Here is a 17,076-nt window from a genome sequence, read left to right on the forward strand (position 1 = left end):
TCACTTTTGCCTATTCTGTCTTATTTATGTCTATCGGTGTTACCTTCCCCTCTCTCCTCTTTTTATTGTTCTACTTCTTTACGTCTCTCCTCTTTGTCCTTTGTGTTCTTATTACAACTTTTCTTCCCTCCGCTGCTCTTCCTTCCCCTGTTTCCCCATTCACTTTTTCCTCTGCTGCGGTGCGGTGTCGTAACCCGGGTGGCGTTAGCTCGGGGCAGTCGTATCCCTCGGCCCAGTATGAGTCAGGGCTGCAGCAGAGAGGCCAGCAGGGAGAGCAGCCGGGACACCAGCCCCGTCCGCTCCTTCACACCCCTCGGTGAGTAGCAGTAGTGGACGGATACCCAGGAGGGATGATGAGTAAGATAATAAAAGAGAGAAGTGAAACCCTTTTTTTTTTTTTTTTTTTTTTTTGCACAGCTCAAACCCAAGAGATGATGAGATGTAGACTTTTAATTAAATCCTGCATCTGATGTAACTTCTTAAATCTTAGCAGTTTAAAAAAGTTGAGGATGATTTTTTTTTAAAAAGCTAAGTGCATTCTTTCAGCCTTTCTTTCTACTCTCAAACACTGTTCAATCAGTCTTAGGCTTGTGTTTGTCGCGAGTGAGTGTGCGTGCGTGCACGAGTGTTAAACTCTGTATGTGTGTTTCAATCTTGGTTTCAGCGACACGGAGCTACTCTCGCTCCACCGGAGCTCTTCACACACCTGACACTTTTGGGGCTGCAGGTGAAGGCTGAGTACATCTATTTCTCCGTACCTCACCCACCCACTTTGCCTTAATTTTTTTTGTCCGTTCCGTTTTTTTCTTTTTGTTTCGTCTTCAGAGCCACAACGCATCTCCTCCCGTATTATTTGTTTCTTCATCAGCCTTGTTGTTTTTTTTGTTTTTCTTTTTCATTATGCTCCAGGATGTCGAACCCTCCAGTGGAATCGCATGTTTCCGCCCGTTCAGTTGCCAGCTGACAACTATTTTGCCAGTTTCGCCAGTTCCCATTTGTTTTCTCTAGCTTTGCCCCTTCTCTGCAGGGGCACCAGCACCTTCTTTGTTTTCTGTTAATCATTCTTTCTCCCCCAGTGGCGCCTGCAATGTCATTTAACGAGTCATCACATCAACTAATGCCTTGGTCATACATCACGACCTTCAGAGTCAGCAGATATCTGTACAGTTCACACCGCATAACTTTATGTCCTGTTATTGTCTTGTAGTCTGTTGGTTTGCACACTACATGACTGAGCAGCAGGAGGTCACACGCACAACAAATGACGAGGCCCGAGCAGTCCAAGTTGTTTTTGTGCTACTTGGCATGGGATGGTCGCACAGCAAGGATTATTTTTGAGTGGAATGTGAAACGGCCTTCTCGTTATGTGGTTAGGCAAGGGTGACACAGTTATAAATACTGAAAAGCTTGTGTGTATTTTTTTATTCTCACGGAATTGATAGGCCATTATTTTGCCTGCCTCATTCAAATAGATGCGTATTAAGAGTTCAGTTTCAACCAGATATCTAGCTTGCTAGATTATCTAGCAGTAGTTGCCAAGATCGCACAATTCACATATCGTCGTCCATGGGAGAGAGTACTTTAATAGGTTGTCTATACCCAACACAGGTCCATGTTGAAGTTTAACATGTCACCTCAGTTTAACAGTATTATAAACCCACAAGAGCAGGATATACAAGCCAGTCCCTCTAACATAAGAGCCATGCTTACCCAGACAAAAAAACAAACAAATCAAAAGTAAACCATCAGAATGTGATGTATGCTGTACAAACTGAATAAGAAGAGGAGATAGAATTAACAAAGAAGAATTATCTGAGCAACCCCTGAGACCGTACTTAATTTTCTCTATGTACAGAAAGAACATTAGGTCTTTCAGCCAAGCCTTGGGCAATGGAAGCGTTTGACCCTGCCAATAAATTAAAAAAATAATAATAATAATAATCTGGATTATTTTTTTCAGCGACCTCTGAAAAAATCAGGGCAGAAATCCTGTAGTGTGAACTGCTACTGGGAAGTGTATGTACAGGTTGAGTAAATGTCAGTGGACAACTTTGGTCTGAAGTTTTCTATCTCACTCTCCTTCTGTCTATCCTCCCTGTCTCTCTATTTGTCTGATTCTCTACAGGATCAGGTTTTGGCATCAGTCAGTCCAGTCGTCTCTCCTCTTCAGTCAGTGCCATGAGGGTCCTCAACACGGGCTCCGATGTGGAAGAGGCTCTGGCAGACGCCCTGGTATGAAAACACTTTCCAACATATATATATATATACTTTAAAGGAAACACATAACAACTCTGAGCACATTTCATTAAGCTGTCACCATATGCAGCTCACACCTCCTGGACTGTTTGTGTGTATGTATGTGTGTGTGTGTGTGTGTTAACTAACCCCTGGTTCTACCTCTGTTTAATGCTGTCAGCTGTTGGGAGACATGCGGTCCAAGGTCAGCTCCTTCTCCTGCCTCTTACCTGTGTGTTGTGTGTGTTTTAGCTGTGTTCTGTCAGGCTAGGTGTGTGAGTGCACGTTTTCTTCCTGTGCATGGTCTAGCTGTGCCTTCACTTGCAGTTTAATTTCATCTCTTTCCCGTCCTCCACGCGCAGAAGAAGCCTGCAAGGCGGCGGTATGAAAACTACAGCATGTACTCGGACGACGACGCCAACAGCGACGCATCCAGCGCCTGTTCGGAGAGGTCCTACAGCTCCAGGAATGGAGGAGCCATCCCCACCTACATGAGACAGACCGAAGACGTGGCAGAGGTTGGGCATTAGTCATTCAGGAATTATAGCGCATCTTTTCTTATATCCAAAATATCTTTTCCTCTGCTTGGCTGTTCCCTGCCTTTAGTGGCATGGGGAAAATGCTAATTCAAACTGCTTTTCATGTATTATTGTACATCCCTTACTTTTGATAAAAGTCAGATCTGAAGCCTTGCAAATTCTCAGTCTTACTCAGATTTTAAAGCAATAGATAAATCGTGTATCTGCAAAGATCAGAATTTAAAGCGATTACAAGGAGCTTTTAAATGGTTATGAAACCGCTTGAATGTATTACTGATGCCTGTGTATGACCTACATAAGCAAATGAGACTATCAGCGAGAGAATTAACAACTCTGGTTAGTTTTTCTTTATGCCTGCCACATGCCTACAATGCCTACATTTGCCAGGCAAAAGTTGAATGAGTAGTGTGTAAGCGCGTTAAAAATAAGAGATTTACATTTTTTACATTATATTTTGTAGGGTTTTTTTTTTTTTTTTTGTAGTTTATTTTGTCCACAGCGGACTCCAGAATCACCAAAATGTCAAAGTTGCTTTTGCCAAGTTTGGTTCCAAGATTTTGAGCACCACAACTTACCAGTGAGGAAATTAATGCTGGAATTGGATCACTGATTTTCATAGTGTGTTAGAGCTACGACAATTAATCGACTTAATGAATGTATGCGGATGAATAATTTTATTAATCTAAAATAAGTCGTATATCAGGACATCTGAGGATATCATCCTCTTTGGAAGACAGAGAGACTTTTTTTTCTTCCATTTTCTAGCATTTTATAGACCAGACAACTAATCAACAAAATAATCGACAAAATTAACTGACAATCAAAATAATTCTTAGTAGAAACCCTCCAGTCTTTGAGTCTATACTGTATGTTGCCCCAGTTCAGTACCACAGTTGTGCTGACTTCGGAAAGCTTCTATATAGAAGTAACAGACCTTTTGTGTTTGTGTGAATTTGTCTTGCAGGTGCTGAACCGTTGTGCCAGTGCCAACTGGTCAGAGAGGAAGGAAGGGCTGTTGGGGCTGCAGGCGCTGCTCAAGAACCAACGCACCCTCAGGTCAGCCACAGAACGGGTAGAGGAAGTTTACAAAGGACTGATTGTTACATTTTCATCTAACTTGGTTTGTTGTTGATCTGCAGTCGGGTAGAGTTGAAGAGGCTGTGTGAGATCTTCACCAGGATGTTTGCAGACCCTCACAGTAAGGTATGAGTGCATGCAGCGCAAGGACTCACACGAAGACACACATTTCATTTTAAATAGATTCATTACTCATTTACTTTGATTTTATTTATCCCACCATCCTTCACTGTACCGGATTCTGCCAAAACAAAGACCCACACGGACACATTTCAATTTAAGTTTAGAGGTGAAGACAGGAAAAAACGGGCCACAGCGTGTTCACAGATGTACACACACTTGGATATACACACTCAAACACAGGCATGCAAATTGTACGATGGACTGTTTTCTAACGGCATGCCACACCTGAGTGTGTGTGTGTGTGTGTGTGTGACCTCACACTCTCCGCCATCCTGTGGGATTGCTCTGTCACTGTTGATCAACCAATCCGTTGGCTGCGCTCACTGCATTCACCGGCACTCGCTCTCTTCCCCCCCTCCCTCCTCGCAGTCGGAAGCGATGACACTCACCGCACACACACTCAGACGCACTAAGGCACACACACCAACATGTGGGCTGCCAGCTCCTCTCTCTGACTAACCAGCTGCGGTTCGCCCTCTCTAACACTGCCACTTTTCTTTGGCCGTTTTTTTTTTTTTTTTTTTGACTACCCGTTGCCTCACACATGTCGTAAGGTGTGTGAGAGCACTCCCCCCACCCCTTTCCCACCCGTTTGACGTTTGATGATTTGATGAATTTTCAGCGAGACTCCGGCAGGGTGTACGGCACAGCAGAATCCGGTATAAGCTCAGCCTCCTTCAAGGTACTGCATCTCACCATGGATCCTGTCTTCATCTTTATCTTTCCCACATCATTCCCACTTTTCCACCCTCCATGATTTTCAGCTCCTCTTTCAGTTCTCAGGCCTTTCGTGGTGCACAAACCATCACTTCAAATTTTTAAAGATGTTGTTGCTCTTATCTGTTTGATGCCCCTTTTGCAAATGTTGGATTCAAAGTCGAGAACACTCACACCGACTACATTCAGTTGTTTTTGCTCAGGATGCTAACAGATGTGTCTCTCTCTCCCCCATGCCACCTCAACCTGGAACTCTCTGTAGAGAGTAAGTTCGGCCAGTCAGTGTTATTTATATGTTTGGTTGAATATCTGCTTGGATAATTGGGTAACCAGTTGTCAGGGCAACAACATAACAATCACTAACTAACCTGCCTCACATAATGTTTTCTGTAACTACAGCCGCATGTACAGACTCAGTCTAATTTTATTTTTTTAATTTTTTTTATTTCTTGTCGATTAATTCACTTTTTTTTAAATTGCTGTCTTTTCTCTATAAATAGTATTTTGATTTGGGTGATTTTAAGTTTAATTGGTGATTAAGAATGATGCTGCTTCGATGAGTAAATAACCACTAACTTCACGTGATAACTGTGTCCTGTAAATAATGGACTGCCTGTATGAGTGCATGTGTGCATGAAACATCTGAATTGTTAAATGAATGAGTCACCGCGTGACCCAGATCTTGTCTGTGTGTGTGTTTAGGTGTTCAGTATGTTCCTGGAGACACTGGTAGATTTCATCCTGGTCCATAAGGAGGATCTGCAGGACTGGCTGTTCGTCCTGCTCACACAGCTGCTGAAGAAGATGGGAGCCGACCTGCTGGGCTCCGTACAGGCCAAAGTTCAGAGAGCCCTGGATGTCACACGGTGGGTGTCACACTTACATGCAGACTGACATTAGGAGTAGGAGTTAGGTCATGTAAGTACAAGTCATCGCTCCCCTTTGATTTTGCATTGCGTGGAGACTCCTTCTGTCTGCTAGCAAACAACAGAAAATTGCCTAAAGGCCTAGAAAAGTTAGAAAAGAACTTTCACTATCACAAACTCAATTGAGTCAGAAACTGAAAAGTCTATTCAGTGGAATCATGACAGCAAAAACTGTCAATGAAAATGAACTTTTTTCCACAAACAATTTAATATCTTAAATTATAGGATAATAGGATACATTAAGATTTACTGAAAGTGCAGAGCTTTGGCAGGAGAAAGGGGAATTGCCATGTGCCGTAAGTTGCTAAGTTGGCCAGTCAAACTGTAGAGCTTGAAGCTATGCATGGCCCGGTTTTAATTTTTGCTAAGTAAAATGATGATTTATCCCAGTGAAGGAATCAAACAGTTATAAATATCAAAATCTGTCACTTTGAGCCTTTCAGTGTGATCATTTTAGGAGTGGTTTATGAGAATAATGTAAGCTCAAAGTTCCTACAAATGCTGTGCTGAGATGATTTGTTACATATACAAAAGAGAAACTGAGGATCAATGTGGCGTTCTATTTCTTGTCTTTTGAGATATTTCAGCACTAGAAGTTTAAAGAGGACTTTCTTTTTTCTCTGACAGAGATTCTTTCCCCAATGACCTCCAGTTCACTATTCTCATGAGGTTCACTGTGGACCAGACACAGACTCCCAACCTCAAGGTAAACATCATGTTCATTGGATTTGTGTGTGAGTGTATGTGTGGTTCTATGAGAAAGCTGTGTCTGTGTGAAGGTTTGAGTAAGAGAGGGAAGGATGGACACAAGGCTGGAAATTCAGGGACTGTATAACCTTGGTAATATGACCTCATGCCTGCCCATGCTGGCACTGCCTCCTAGCACCCCACAACCCCCTGAAACCTGGGCTGTGATTAGATAGCGATGTGATGTAGTCACTCCTCTGGCTTTTTTTGCTCTGCCACAGTGTGGACACTCCCTTCAAGCTTCCTCCTCTGACTCCTTCCCCATCCTCTCGTACTTCCCCCCCGCTCCACTCTCTCACTAACCCGTCTGTTAGAGTACTATCACCTCCACCGTCCTTACCTTTCTCTTAATTCCAGCTCCTTTATCCCTCACTCTTCCCTCCTCCTCCTCCACCCTATCCTGCCCGTTGCTCTACCTCATTCTCACGACTTCTTCACTCCTTATCAGTCCTAATCCAACTAGGCTTGGGCGATTACTTATATTGCTTATGCAATTTCACCCTCCCTAGCTCTTCATTTAACCTGGCGAAATTTCACAGCCGTTCTCGTATTTTATTTGTGTCATTCTATACCAGAGCTCTTGAAAAAATATTATATTTTTAAGGCTCACCAATTTTATTCAAATTTTCTTGGTTCCTTTTGGAGCACTGAAGCTTCATTTACACTACACAGATTCCAAATTTGGTCGCAACAAAGTAAAAACGGTTGGAAATACTAGTTACTGAAAGTTATTTATTCTTTGTCTGGGAAAAAAATATAAATATATTTTAATGATTACTGTAAAAGACTCTGGAACAGCTGTTAAAAACTTATGTTGTAAATTATTTGTAGGGTTTCTCAGACGAAAAAGTGCAATTGGTGAGGCAAATACATATACAAAGATTGACCTTACAGCTTACATGAAGGCTAGGGAAGATAAATGTGTCAGTGAGGGCAGTCTTAGATTTGCGTGATTTTTATTTATTTATTTATTTTTATTTATTTATTTATTTATTTGCAAATGTGAAGTACCTGGATTTTTCTTTCTCGCAACTCACTGAGCTTGCCAAAAAAGAAGAAAATATATCAACATCAGACAAAAAAGTGCCGTTAGCTGTCTAAACTGCATAAACATCGCCTCATGCACGTTCCTCGCAACTATGAAAGATGCTAGCATAGACTTTAAAGTGCGGCAGTCATTACCCAGCTTCTAAACTTCTGCATGAAGCTTCATAGAAGCTTCTGATTTACGTTGGTTAATTAGCTCTTTACTGCCATCATGTGGCCTCAACAATTACATTGTGAACTGCCAGATTTTTAGGATAACATAAAATTTTCAGTATCGCCCAACCCTACTTTCCATTCAGTCTAACTCCTCTTAAACTCTCTTCACCCTCCCTCCCGCCTGCTCGCCCTTCCCCCTCCTCTCTTGTCCCCCCTCCCCTCCCCAATCCTGCCCCCCTTTCCTTCCTTCTCCGTTGATTGACGCGGTGCTTCTCCTCTTTCTCTCTGAAGCCTGTTCGGAGCTCGTGTTGCGGGCGAGGGCGAGGCAGGGGAGGGTCCGGGGTTAAATTGTTCCCCCCCAGAGCGCGGCGCCACGCCTGCTCTCTAGACGAGCAGGCCGCAGCCTGGAGCCAGTCCTCCCAGGTCAGTGCGCTCCGGGGGGAGCAATTATGTGGCGCGCACGATGCTGCTAAGTGATTTGGAGGAAGTTCTGGTCCTTGAGGTGCATATGTAGAGAGATGGAGAAGGAGAAAGAGAGATGGAGGAAAATCAGGACAGGAGTCAGTAGTTGTGGCGTTTCGAGGACTGCGGTGAATGTTTGCATTTATTGGTTCCTTCGTTTTGTCATCTGTCATCTATTTTCTTTTTGATTGACTTCTTTTTATAAGGCATGATCAATCATGAATGCACTTTGATCTTCTCTCACTGATCACCATTTGATTTTCAGAACTTCAAGAGATGCACAATCTGCAGTGGTTGTACATGCTGACTGAACATTGTCCGTCACTTCTTCATGTGTGTGTGTGTGTGTTAGATGTGTGTTTTGTAGTTTGGTTATCACTGTATTTGTGTTTTTGCAGGTGATTATTGGCCATGCAGTGTCTTCTGTTATTAATCAACTCACTAATGATTATTATAAATGTTTTTGTGTCGCAGGTGAAGGTGGCAATTCTGAAGTATATTGAGACGCTGACGTTACAGATGGAAGCTCCAGACTTTGTGAACTCCAGTGAGACGCGGTTGGCCGTCTCCCGCATCATCACCTGGACAACTGAACCCAAGAGCTCTGACGTCAGAAAGGTGCTGACAGTTTATTGTGGAAACAGTTGATAGCACATACATTTCTCAAGCGAGTGGAAAGAAATGCCAGCCTGGTTGATTTGCTAATACACACAAACGCAGGAAAGACGGGGTAGATTGTTGCAAAAGACTTTGTAACTAAGAGGGATGTATTCTGTGTGTTACAGGCAGCCCAGTCGGTGCTAATCTCACTGTTCCAGCTCAACACTCCAGAGTTCACAATGCTGCTGGCAGCTCTGCCCAAGACGTTTCAGGACGGTGCCACCAAGCTGCTTCAAAACCACCTGAAGAATACTGGCAACGTTGCACAGGTAAAATGCATACACACACACACACACACACACACACACACACACACCAAGTCTCTTAGTCCACACAATTGTCATACTGTAAAATATACAGTTGTCCTAACTTGTGGGTTGTTTTTTTTTTTTTTTCTTTTTTGTCACTTCCTCAGGCACCAATGGGCAGCCCTCTGACACGCCACACCCCTCGATCTCCAGCCAGCTGGTCCAGCCCGGTCACTTCCCCCACCAACACTTCCCAAAACACACCTTCACCAAGGTACTCACTTACCTACACACTATTAACACAGACAGGCCTTCAACCTCCTGTTGCTACAATACTTGTAAAAACCATCAAACAATCATTGACATATTACCACAGGTCAACATGAACACAGGGAAAAAGAGTAAAGTCTACCGATGTTCCCATCACTAAAACCACATTCATGCAGTGTGATCTGTTGAGTCTCTTCCTCTCCCTGATGTCTCTAGTTGATGTCATGTTTTGAAAATTGTTTATAAATTTCAAATTTTGGTAGTTGCTTGAAATTATTTTCTCCACTTAGCATCAGATTTATTCTAAATTTATTTTAGAAATATTATGTTCCTCATGTGCACATGGGGTATAGTTGGGGTGATACTCTGCTGTCTGATGACTCACTCCAGCTGTAATCCTGCAGCCCTGGCTCAGCGTCCATGTTTTGTCTCATTTGTGTGCAGTGCATTTGACTACGACACAGAGAACATGAATTCAGAGGACATCTACAGCTCGCTGAAAGGCGTCACTGAAGCGATCCAGAACTTCAGCGTCCGCAGCCAGGAGGACATGAATGATCCAGTCCAACGGCGTGAGGGAGAGGAGGTTAGTAGAAAGAATGGATGGATGACGTATGTGGTGATGAGAGCTCTGCTGTTGTTTCTGTTAAATATTCCAGTCAATTGTCAGCAACATCCTTTTTTTTTTCTTTTTCTTTTTTTTTTTACATAGTTAGGCATTTTCTTACTCAGCCATGGAGACATGACTTTGACGAGAAAGAAAGTGAAACATTTACAGATGTTCGTCTGAAGGATAGCAGCCAGGTCTAAGTGTTGAGAACAGGCTTAAAATTTTCAAAGCTGCCAGCTTTTGGGAATTCCTTTATGAAACGGCACAAAACTTGTTAAACCTGCAATGTGGGACTTTTACATATAAATGCCCTTTTGAAATGATCTGATACAGTGTTCATTAGGCCTGTGTCAACTCATTTGACACATTATCACACCATACCAGAGTGAAAAAGTCACCATACTGAGTTGACTTTACAGCTTTTAAGCCATTCTTTGCTGCATCAGCCAGCAAATACTGGTTTATCAGAGCTGAAGAGCAGAGTACCATAACAGATTGGAATATAGTGGAATAATGTTATAATATACCACTTTTACACTAAAATGAGTGTAAACATGGGTTTTTCAAACACAGGTAAATGGCTAATAATCTGGTATAACCTCTGTTCAGATTAAAAATGGACGAGTTTGCCTCTCTGTTGTCTTCCCCATGTGTGTCCTGTTCGTCATCATGAACAGGGCAAAAATCAGGGGACAGTAGAAAAGAGCCAATCATATATCTCATCCGAATACATTCAGAAGATGTTAAACTTGTTTTAAAAAGTCCTAATCAATAATATTCTGAACTAGACACACCTTTTGGTCCTTCTCATCTCTAAAGAGTAGCACACTAGCGGTACTGATCGGGCAGATGACAAGGCTCAGACCACACATAAGGCACAAACAACGCCTACTTTTTTGATATCATTAACTCTAGTCTCCCTTTTAAACACCATGCCTACTGAATGATCTGACAGATCTTGACTCAGACAGATGGAAAGATGTTAACAAGTCACTGCCTCAACGTAAAGTGTGTACAATTTTAGGAGGCTTAGTTTGTTTATAGCCTGATGTTAGTATTTACCTCTAGTGGTTGTTTTTCAATTCAGACATCTTAGAGGTTGTGTTTGCCACAAAGTACATTTCCTGCTATAAAATAAAATCCACAGAAATGTTTTGTTTTTATCAAGGAAACCAGGATGAGGCTAACTTCCAGCCTAAGAAAACATGTTGGCCCTGTGGCTTTCTGTAAGAATATTGTTAGTGTCTTTGTAATTACCCTCCCTGCCAGAGGGGGGAGACAAATGGCCCACACTACTGGTTTAGGTCAGTTACTTTTTTCATTTGAAAAATGTAAAGATCACATGTGTTGGAGAAAGCACTTGGAAGAAAGTAGTAGATATGGTGTTATGCACCAGGAGGCGTTGTGCATTGATGGTAACTGAGTTGCTCAGTGTTGCTATAGCAATGAAACATTGCTCTGGGCTGCACACGCTGAACACAGATTCAGGGGGGAAATTTAACAAACCAAACCCAACCAATGCTAGTTTTTTAATACCTTACTTAATGGGAAATAAACAAAAGGCAGAGTTTAATCATGCAAGTCTACAGTTGTGTAAAATTGTCAAAGTTGAGGCCTAAAAACAAACCTAAACACAGCTACATACATACATGTACTTCGTCTGACCCTGACATCTGATCTGTTCCACCACTCTGCAGCGTGGGAACTGAGAGTCATGTGCATGTGTTTATGGGATAGACAACTGTGAGCATAATCCTCTCCAGCCACTGATAAAACCATGTTTATTATTTGATATGATCCCAGCCCCTGAAAATCACAGAGAGGGACTTCTCAACAGGAAGCTTCCCTTTTAATATTTCCACGACTGCTTATCTTGGTACTCGCTCAGTCCAAATGTTTGACGTCAGACATCATTCCAGGTCTTGTTGCACTCCCTCCTGCCAGCCCCGCCCCTCCTTTAAGGACACGGTGTACTCTGCCACAGAGGTGTGACCTCCTGACATTTTCTCAGGAGGTCCAACTGAAATCTAACCAGCCCACATGTCATCGGCATGCCAATCATAGCACACCTGACTCATCAAGCCAGCACTGAGATGATGATTTTGAGTGGGTTGAGTTGTTTGACCAGTATCTGTACCCGCCAAAACAAAACACAGCCCAGCATTTAAGGATGCTTTCACACGTAACCTGACTGTGCATTACAAATACAATTACACTGTGTGTATGTAGCCTGGTGTGTCAGAGCTGTCATTTAAAACTCTCCATCAGACTACATAACTGGTTTGGACGGGTGAATCTTGGTCCAGTTCCAGTTTGTTTTTATTGTGAAGTTGAAGTAGGTCAGCTTCATTTGACAGGAATTCAAATCTTTAACTCCTATTAAATCAATCTTCTTTTCATCCTCTGTTGAGAAAATAATCTCCTACACCTGTAGAGAATCGCAAGATAACTACATGTTTACACCTCTTGGTTTGGTTGTGATAATAGTCGGCATCAAATTATAATCACTCTTGGATTCTGGCCACCTAAATATGCCTGTTTGGTTGTCATCATGAGCCTTGTATTATTCCCTGAGAAATTAACAAAAATGTTGAATTACACTTTAGTATTGCAATGGTAGAAAGAAGACAATCCTGGATGTCGCAGATCATTTTCATTTATTTTGGGCTGACATCTAGTCCTCTCACTGGAGACAGATCATGATGGTAATAAGTATGTTGATTACTCTTTTGTCACATTATACCTGGTCACAATCTCGGACAAACTCATGTATTAGGATGAATATCTTTAAAAGAACTTTTGATCTCAAACAAGAAAGAAAACTCCAAAACAAACTTCCAAAGTTCCAAAAGAAAAGAAAAGAAAAGAATTGAAAGGCAACAGTGTTTGTTTGCGCCGGACGAAACAAACTAAAATTCGTGTGAAAGTGACCAGAAACTCTGAACCACCTTAACAGTTTTAATTGCATCTCTGCAGGGTGACAGTGGCACAGACGGCAGAGTTTCAGACTTGATGGACGGTGGACGCATGGCTCTGGACAACAAGACGTCCCTCCTCAACACCCCCCTGCTCTCCTCCAGCCCCAGAGGAGCCCGCGAGCACTTCTTAGACTCTCCCTTCAAACACGGCCGCAAAGACACAAGCATGGACGACTCTGAGCAGCTCACTGACGGTGCGCAGACAAGCAGCATAACTCACCATATGCACACAAAATAAACAATCTGATGATTCTAATAATTTTTCTGCTCTCCCTTAACAGATAGCAACCTGGACCAATCGGAGCTGGTGGCCGAGCTGCTGAAAGAGTTGTCCAATCACAACGAGCGCATTGAGGAGAGGAAGGCCGCGCTGTGCGAGCTGCTGAAGCTGATTCGTGAAAACACCCTGCAGGTGTGGGATGAACATTTCAAGACCATCCTGCTGCTCCTGCTGGAGACGATGGGCGACAGAGAGGTAAAAGCACTCATTCCAGTGGTAACACTGCAGATATGCCTGAAGCGGAGTTATTTTCCCTCAAACCTTAAATCTTTGTACTTCTCCCAGCATGTGATCCGAACACTGGCTCTGCGGGTGCTGAAGGAGATTCTCAGCAAGCAGCCGTGGAGGTTCAAAAACTACGCAGAGCTCACCATCATGAAGGCCCTGGAGGCTCACAAAGACCCCCACAAGGAGGTATGTGCCAACTGAAAATGGCCGTATGAACCATTTCAAATAAATAAATATAAATAATATATATATATATATATATATATATATATATATATATATATATATATATATATATATATATATATATATATCTATATATATATATATATATATATATATATATATATAAACTCTTCACACCGATGATGTGCTAAGCATGATTTGTAGTGACAGTACTGATGATTACGTGTGTTCCTGCAGGTGGTACGAGCAGCAGAGGAGACGGCAGCCATGTTGGCGTTGTCCATCAGTCCAGACCAGTGCATCAAGGTGTTGTGTCCCATCATCCAGTCAGCTGACTACCCCATCAACCTAGCTGCCATTAAGATGCAGACCAAAGTGGTGGAGAGGGTTCCCCGCGACGGCCTGATCAGCCTGCTGCCTGAGATAGTGCCAGGACTCATACAGGTAAAATCCTGGCCGAGACAGAGAAAAACTATTTGTGTATGAATGTGTCTGACTTCTTTGTTTCAAACAGCATGCCCTGCAGTTTTGTGATCTTTGTTATCTGGTTGAACAGGGTTATGACAACTCTGAGAGCAGCGTGAGGAAAGCCTGTGTGTTCTGCTTGGTGGCCATTTATGCAGTGATCGGAGAGGACCTCAAACCGCACCTCAGCCAGCTCTCCAGCAGCAAGGTAACCTGACCTACAAGCATTCAAAAATGTATCACAAGGCAGGTCTCTGTCTTTACACAACAAGTTAATGCGTTTTAACATGAAATCTGCCATCTGAAGACAATTTTAAACATGCTACTACATTTACAATGGGAGCAAACACTGAAGGTTTGGCAAAACTTTACAGTTTTTTGTAATGTTTTCATGTTGTATTATAGCAATGTTTTAGTTCCATTTATTCTTAGAAATTTAAACTGAGGTTTGTATCAACCATGTCTTTCTTGAAAAAATTAAAGGCATTTTTTTTCCTGTTGGTTCCAATTATTGTGCTTTCTGTCAGCAACTTTGTGTTTTTACCCTGTTCACTGCCTTTGCCATGTCTCCCCAAGGAATTAGCATTCAACTACTATTAATAATAATTCTAATAAACAAAAGGAATGTATACCACATATTACAGCTCTACCAAATGTAATTGCTTCTCTTGTTTGCTCTAATGAATTCAACTCACGCTACCTCTCATCGTGTGCAGCAGCAGGTAGAACAGTTTTATGACTGCAGTGGAAACAGTGCCAACAAACATGGACTGAGGCAGAATACTTTGATAGATAAAAACCATATTGTGAATTTTGGAAATGGTTGCTGTCCATCTTTTTCCAATAAATCTTCACACAGTCTGGATTTATTGGAAATGTTTGGATCGCACAAGTCAAAAAACAATCCTGCACAGCTAACATTGGAAACTAATTCTACATTTCAGCATATTACAACTAACATGCTTCAGACTTTTCAACCAACTGCCCTAACTTGGCATGTGAAGACGGAGGTCTTGCATGATAATAACCTGGAGAAACTGCGAGTGTTTGACCTCAGGTTTCATTTATGATTTCCACTCTAAGAGACTCATTTACATGTCTGTCCTCTTTGTTTGTTTTTCTGTCTGTAGCTGAAGCTGTTGAATCTGTACATCAAGCGGGCCCAGTCCGGCTCCAGCGGCAGCGAACCCCCGTCTGAGGGCCTATAGGGAGACACAGCGCCCTCCTGCAGGGCAACCACAGAACTGCAACTCTGCCCACCAAACATAAACATCTGTTCATGAGCTCACACCAACACAGACCTGAGAACAAACCACACATCCTAACACTCTCTCACAGGAGCAAACTGCTTACATTCACACCTACGCTTACACTCACACACACACAAGTACACACTGTCCTCATACATTTCCTGTCCCACTGCAAGATGGGAGTTGTGGTGCAGAAGAGAGGAGTGTTGTAGTCCTCCGAACCATCAGACCTGACTGAACTGAACCTTTACATGTGGATTAAACATGCTCCACCCAGTCATTAAACACTCAAGGATGAAGATATGAAATGTCCGTCCTCTCCCGCTCCTTCTTTATATCAACAACACAACAGTGTCCCCTCCGAGTTATATCTTGATGTCAATGGGAAGTGGTGCAGCTGCATGGTTCTCATTTTTTTGGGGGGGGGGGCTGAGACGAACGAATGGTGCCGCCTTGTGTCTTTCATGAACAGCAAGTAACCGGGGCCAGGTAGACAGGAATGTAAATTTACATTGTGTCATAGTTTGGGTTTATTTTACGCAACAAGGTTTTACTGCAGCGGTTTTTAAATGTCTGGAGTTTTCTCTCTGTCACTCAAACACAAACTCTCTGTCTTTTAGAAAGGTGCTGATTAGCCTAAAAGGTACGACCGATCGACCCTGCGCAGCACTAACACAATTAGTCACAGCGGGTCTCACCTGCTCATAGCAAATACAGTACATAGGCAGATTCCAAAGTATAGGAGGCGTTGTGTGCTTGGCTATGCATGAGACTAAATTTTAAAAAGACGTTTTTATTGGGGTCCTGATGACAGTCATGGAAGAGTGACTGCGGATTTAAATTAACGTGAACGATGTCCACCCCTTTCACAAAAAAAAAAATCAATGGTGTCCTCCGTTTCCTCGCAGCTCATCTTGGATCAGTCCCGGGCAACATGTGGAGGACAGATGAGTGCGTGCTGCTTACTACATGAAGTATGACAGGACATGGCTTATTATCACATAGTGGATATGTATCTATATATGATATTAAAATGGAATATCCAGTAACAGTGTCATTTAGGAGAGTCCCTGGCGGGGTGCACGAGCGTACCTGTGCCCATCCTTGTTTTTATTTTCTCTCTCTCTCTCTCTCTGTTGCGCGTGCCGTAGTCTCTTTCTCACACTTATGTTTTCTCAGCTGAGGAATTTGTAGAAATGTATTATTTACAGCTCTGAAGAAAAAAAAAACATCCTCTCATCCTTTCTTCTCTTCATCGTGTCTTTCTTTCCCTCCTCTTCTTGTAACATTCTAGTTTTCACTGTTGTGTTTCCTCCGTGCATTTACAAAGCTGTGCTTACAATAAAATAAAGAACTTGTACAGATCATAAACCCTGCCTCTTCTGATTTTTGCAGATGGAGGCAGACAGAAAGATTAATGACACAGGGGATATATTGCACATGTTGGTTTTCACTCATTGCATTACAGCCAGTGCAATTCAACACTGAAGACTTTTGGTTGTAAACAGTTTGTCTAACTGACCGAGGATCAGTGGTAAACTTTCCAGCAAATATGATTATCGCCACAACTTAAGATTATTTTCATTATTAATTAATGAAATTGATTAATAATTAAATTGAGCAATTAGTCGTATGGTACATAAAATGTCCAAAAAATCAAATGTCTTGTTTTTGTCTCCAACCCAACGACATTCATTTTCTTGTCATAGAGGAGTGTAGAAAATCAGAAACCGATTCATTTATTAACAAAACAGCTGGTGATTGATTTAATAGTCATTAACTTATGGATTACTTGCTGTAGCTCCATTGCTC

General features: G+C 42.3%; 1 protein-coding gene across 39 annotated transcripts in view; it reads left to right on the top strand.

Moving 5' to 3' along the window:
* The window catches only part of clasp2 (cytoplasmic linker associated protein 2), a 63,027-nt gene extending 46,392 nt beyond the window's left edge, over window positions 1–16,635 (top strand). For 14 of the 39 annotated variants that reach the window (XM_037094092.1, XM_037094091.1, XM_037094097.1 and 11 more), the window contains 21 exons: window positions 209–316; window positions 665–727; window positions 2,126–2,232; window positions 2,417–2,440; window positions 2,598–2,753; window positions 3,739–3,830; window positions 3,914–3,977; window positions 4,657–4,716; window positions 5,014–5,016; window positions 5,454–5,617; window positions 6,305–6,383; window positions 8,564–8,707; window positions 8,875–9,018; window positions 9,165–9,271; window positions 9,712–9,853; window positions 12,854–13,049; window positions 13,137–13,330; window positions 13,421–13,549; window positions 13,787–13,993; window positions 14,106–14,222; window positions 15,145–16,635. In XM_037094092.1, the coding sequence (XP_036949987.1) occupies window positions 209–316; window positions 665–727; window positions 2,126–2,232; window positions 2,417–2,440; window positions 2,598–2,753; window positions 3,739–3,830; window positions 3,914–3,977; window positions 4,657–4,716; window positions 5,014–5,016; window positions 5,454–5,617; window positions 6,305–6,383; window positions 8,564–8,707; window positions 8,875–9,018; window positions 9,165–9,271; window positions 9,712–9,853; window positions 12,854–13,049; window positions 13,137–13,330; window positions 13,421–13,549; window positions 13,787–13,993; window positions 14,106–14,222; window positions 15,145–15,222 (2,378 nt within the window). In that variant the 3' untranslated portion in view covers window positions 15,223–16,635. The remainder of the gene's footprint in view (window positions 1–208; window positions 317–664; window positions 728–2,125; window positions 2,233–2,416; window positions 2,441–2,597; window positions 2,754–3,738; window positions 3,831–3,913; window positions 3,978–4,656; window positions 4,717–5,013; window positions 5,017–5,453; window positions 5,618–6,304; window positions 6,384–8,563; window positions 8,708–8,874; window positions 9,019–9,164; window positions 9,272–9,711; window positions 9,854–12,853; window positions 13,050–13,136; window positions 13,331–13,420; window positions 13,550–13,786; window positions 13,994–14,105; window positions 14,223–15,144) is intronic. The other 25 variants (XM_037094111.1, XM_037094127.1, XM_037094126.1 and 22 more) reach the window with 14 other exon arrangements.
* Window positions 16,636–17,076: the final 441 nt, after the last annotated feature.

This window comes from Acanthopagrus latus, chromosome 3 (genome assembly GCF_904848185.1).
Source record: "Acanthopagrus latus isolate v.2019 chromosome 3, fAcaLat1.1, whole genome shotgun sequence".
Classification (NCBI taxonomy): Eukaryota; Metazoa; Chordata; class Actinopteri; order Spariformes; family Sparidae; genus Acanthopagrus; species Acanthopagrus latus.